Source organism: Myotis lucifugus, unplaced genomic scaffold (genome assembly GCF_000147115.1).
Source record: "Myotis lucifugus unplaced genomic scaffold, Myoluc2.0 scaffold_883, whole genome shotgun sequence".
Classification (NCBI taxonomy): Eukaryota; Metazoa; Chordata; class Mammalia; order Chiroptera; family Vespertilionidae; genus Myotis; species Myotis lucifugus.
The window spans coordinates 56,984-61,103 of record NW_005871931.1 but is presented as its reverse complement, the minus strand read 5'-3'; the positions used below and the strand labels follow the sequence as shown (position 1 = coordinate 61,103).

The 4,120-nt window shown below is 50.1% G+C and overlaps 1 protein-coding gene across 1 annotated transcript in view; it reads left to right on the top strand.

Annotated features, from left to right (window-relative positions):
• LOC102418536 (vacuolar protein sorting-associated protein 33B) overlaps positions 1–4,120 on the top strand; it is a 25,055-nt gene that overhangs the window by 16,926 nt on the left and 4,009 nt on the right. The window contains 4 exon segments of the mRNA XM_023747466.1: positions 450–648; positions 868–932; positions 1,054–1,108; positions 3,071–3,157. Of these exon segments, the coding sequence (XP_023603234.1) occupies positions 450–648; positions 868–932; positions 1,054–1,108; positions 3,071–3,157 (406 nt within the window).

Here is a 4,120-nt window from a genome sequence, read left to right as displayed (position 1 = left end):
TGAGAGAGATCATTGATCAGCCTGCTCCCTGCACCCCCCCCTACTGGGGATCAAGCCTGCAACCCAGGCATGTGCCCTTGACCAAAATTGAACCCTGTGACCCCTTCAGTCCACAGGCCGACACTATCCACTGAGCCAAACCAGCTAGGGCTAGAGCAAGCTAATTTTTAAGTTGATAATTTTGTATGGCCTGCAAATGATGTTATAAATATCCAGATGAGCCCTGGCTGGTTTGGCTCAGTGGATAGAGCATTGGCCTGTGGACTGAAGGGTCCCGGGTTCAATTCTGGTCAAGGGCACATGCCCAGGTTGCGGGCTCGTTCCCCAGTAGGGGGCGTGCAGGATGTTTCTATTTCTCCCTCTCTCTCTCCCTCTCTGAAATCAATAAAAATATTTTTTAAAATAAATAAATAAAAATAAATATCCAAATGGCCCTTGGCAGAAAAACGGTTCCCCACCCCTGGTCTAAAATGAAGGGAAGTGCTTCTGCCTTGAGGTCGTTGTTCTCCCGGACAATAGAGGGATATCCTTCTGGAACCAGGAACGTGTCAGGTGGCTTTGTCCTCTCTGCAGACATCGGGGCCTGTGAGTCCATCATGAAGAAGAAGACCAAGCAGGACTTCCAGGAGCTGATCAAGACCGAGCATGGTGACTGCTGGCCGCCCGGCTCCCAGCCCCGCCCACCCTGGGGAGCTGCGCTCTGGCTCTTCCCAGCCCACGCTGGCTGCGTGGAACTCGGGTTCCTGTTAGACGCCTGGGGGCCCCTTATCCCGGATGGAGAAGGAGATGGGGAGACAGACGCCCGTTAGCCTAGACGGCAGCCGCCGCGCGGCTCCCGGTAACAGGCTGTCCTCTGGTTGCTCGCAGCGCTGCTGGAGGGCTTCAGCATCCGGGACAGCACCAGCTACATCGAGGAGCACATCGACCGGCAGGTGGGCAGCTGCCGGCCGGCGGGCAGGGCGGTGCTTGCGTGGGGCCGGCCTCCAGGAGGAAGGGAGGGGGAGAACGTGTGCTATGAAACTTGAACCTCCTTGGCTCTCCCTTCCTGTGCAGGTGTCGCCTATAGAAAGCCTTCGCCTCATGTGCCTCTTGTCCATCACCGAGAATGGTGAGCCCCCAGCACCGAGATGCCTGGTCAAAACTTTACCATAGGATAGAAGAAATCATCATGAGCGACAGCAGTAAATGTCCTAGCGGACAGAACCCTTCCCTGTAATTTTGAAGGATTAATTTTTTAAATATATTTTTTATTGATTTCAGAGAGGAAAGGGAAAGGGAGAGAGAGATAGAAACATCAATGATGAGATAGAATCATTGATCAGCTGCCTCCTGGACACCCCCTACTGGGGATCAAGCTGCAACCCGGGAATGTGTCCTAGACCAGAATCGAACCCGGGACTCTTGAGTCCGCAGGCCGATGCTCTAGCCTTGAGCTAAACCAGCTAAGGTTTCCTGTAATTTTGTGGATTCTTTCCTCTGTAGAATTAAAGCAGTTTTTCTTTTGAGTGAACATCCCCAAGTCATAGGGTAAATTAGTGTCTCCACACCAAGCAGGACTACATGCAGACTCCGCCTCCTCCCCCACACAAGGGCTGTCATATCTTAGGATCACAAAGGCGTAGAGCAGAGTGGCACTTTTCTTTGCTGCAGCAGGCCTCCTTCTTTCAACAAGGTTTCATAACAAAGGTGCAGTCCAGCTGGTGAGTGTGGCTCAGGGGTTGAGTATCCACCTATGAACCGGGAGGTCACGGTTCCATTCCCGGTCAGGGCACATACCCGGTTGAGGACTTGATCCCCAGTGTGGGGCGTGCGGGAGGCAGCTGATCGATGATTCTTTCTCATCATTGATGTTTCTATCCCTCCCTCCCTCTCCCTTTTTTGAAATCAATAAAAATATCCTATATAATAAAAGGTTAATATGCAAATTGTCCTCTCGGGAGTCGGAGCAAGAAACTGGGAGTTCGATCACTCCCTATGACGTGTGCTGACCACCAGGGGGCAGCACGGAACATGGCAGGCGACCAGCAGTGGCAGCAGGGCACTGAGGGAGCAAGGGAAGGAAGAGGCAGGGAGGCCGGGAGGCGGCGAACCTGATTGACCCTGATCACCGGCCAGGCCTAGGGACCCTACCCATGCACGAATTTCGTGCACCAGGCGTCTAGTATTACATTTTTAAAAAAGATGCAATCCAGCCTAACCAGTTTGGCTCAGTGGATAGAGCGTCGGCCTGCAGACTGAAAGGTCCCAGGTTCGATTCCGGCCAAGGGCATGTACCTTGGTTGCGGGCACATCCCCAGCGAGAGGTGTGCAAAAGGCAGCTGATTGATGTTTCTCTCTCATCAATGTTTCTAACTCTCTATCCCTCTCTCTTCCTCTCTGTAAAAAAATCAATAAAATATATTTTTTTAAAAAAGAGAAAAAAAATTAAAAAGATGCAATCCAGGTAGAAGGGACAGCCAACCAATTTCATAAACATTTCCCAAAGCCCGACTCTGCAACCTTTAATGGCAGCTTGTTTTTCCTGTTGAAGGCTTCCAACTGGTGAATATTCTTGAAGGGAGCTCTCTACCCAGAGAAGGGCTTTGCTGATTCTGGGGCCCCTTTATTGCGTGTGGAAGCCCATTTCTCCTTATCTCAGTGGAGAACCACATCGAAGACTGGCCTTGGAACCACGTGACCCCTTCCTGCTCCTCAGCATCTGTAGGAGGGGCCCCTAGTCCTGGCCCATAGCCAGGAAGAGATGCCCGGAAGTCCCGCCTCCTCCTCCTGCTGCCTCCCACCTCATTCCCGCCACAGTTAGCATTCCTTTCAGTGTCCCTTCCCAGCCCCCGTGGCTCGGGGCGCTTCCTCGCCTCTCCGATCCAGGCTTTATCTTGCAATGAGCAAGCTTACATCGAAGAGTCAGTTTAGAATCATCTGTGGAGGGTGCAAGGTTATCATCGTTTACTGAATCATTCCTCCTGGTTCAGGTTTTCTTGGGGGAAGAGGGTTGGTTGGTTGGTTGGTTGGTTGTATGTTTTAGGACACCTTAGCTGGCTCATAAACCTTTCTTGTCTTCCCTTATCCTCAGGTTTGATCCCCAAGGATTACCGATCCCTGAAAACACAGTATCTACAGGTAAGGCCAGAAGAATGTCTTTTTAAATGTGTTGATTTTAGCAAGAGAGGAGTAGGGGAGCGGGTGGGGAGAGAAAGACAGAGAGAAACATCGATTTGTTGTTTCGCTTATTTATGCATCCACTGGTTGCTTCTTGTATGTGTCCTGACCGGGATCGAACCCACAACCTTGATGTATTGGGATGACACTAACCAACAGCCACCCAGCCAGGGCTTCAAAAGAATGTCTTTGTGAGGGAACTTTATGGAGGGGGCTCATTGGACATTTAAAAAAATATATATATACTAGAGGCCCGTTGCACGAAGAGATTCGTGCAATAGGCCTTCCCTTCCCCTGGCTGCCGGCACCGGTTTTCCTCCAGCACCCGGGACCCAGGCCTTTGCTCCGGCCAGAGCCTTCCATCTTCACGGCTCCGGCCGGAGCCTTCCATCTTCCCGGCTCTGGCTGGAGCCTTCAGTCTTTGCTCCGCGGGTTCGAGCCTATGTATGCAAATTAACTGCCATCTTTGTTGGGTTAATTTGCCTACTCTCCTGATTGGCTGGTGAGCGTAGGAAGAGGGGATGGTCAATTTACATGTTTGTCTATTATTAGGAAAGATATTTTAAAAATATATTTTATTGATTTTTTACAGAGAGGAAGGGAGAGGGATAGAGAATTAGAAACAATGATGAGAGAGAAACATCGATCAGCTGGCCTCCTGCACACCCCCTACTGGGATGTGGCCCGCAACCAAGGTACATGCCCTTGACCGGAATCGAACCTGGGACCCTTGAGTCCGCAAGCTGACGCTCTAGCCACTGAGCCAAACCGGTTAGGGCCATAAAATTATTTTCGTTGCTACTTCATAACTGTAATTTTGCTACTGTTATGAATAGTAATGTAAATATCTGATATGCAGGATGTATTTTCATTGTTACAAATTGAACATAATTAAAGCATAGTGATTAATCACAAAAACAATATGTAATTATATATGTGTTTTCCAATGGTCTTAGGTGACCCC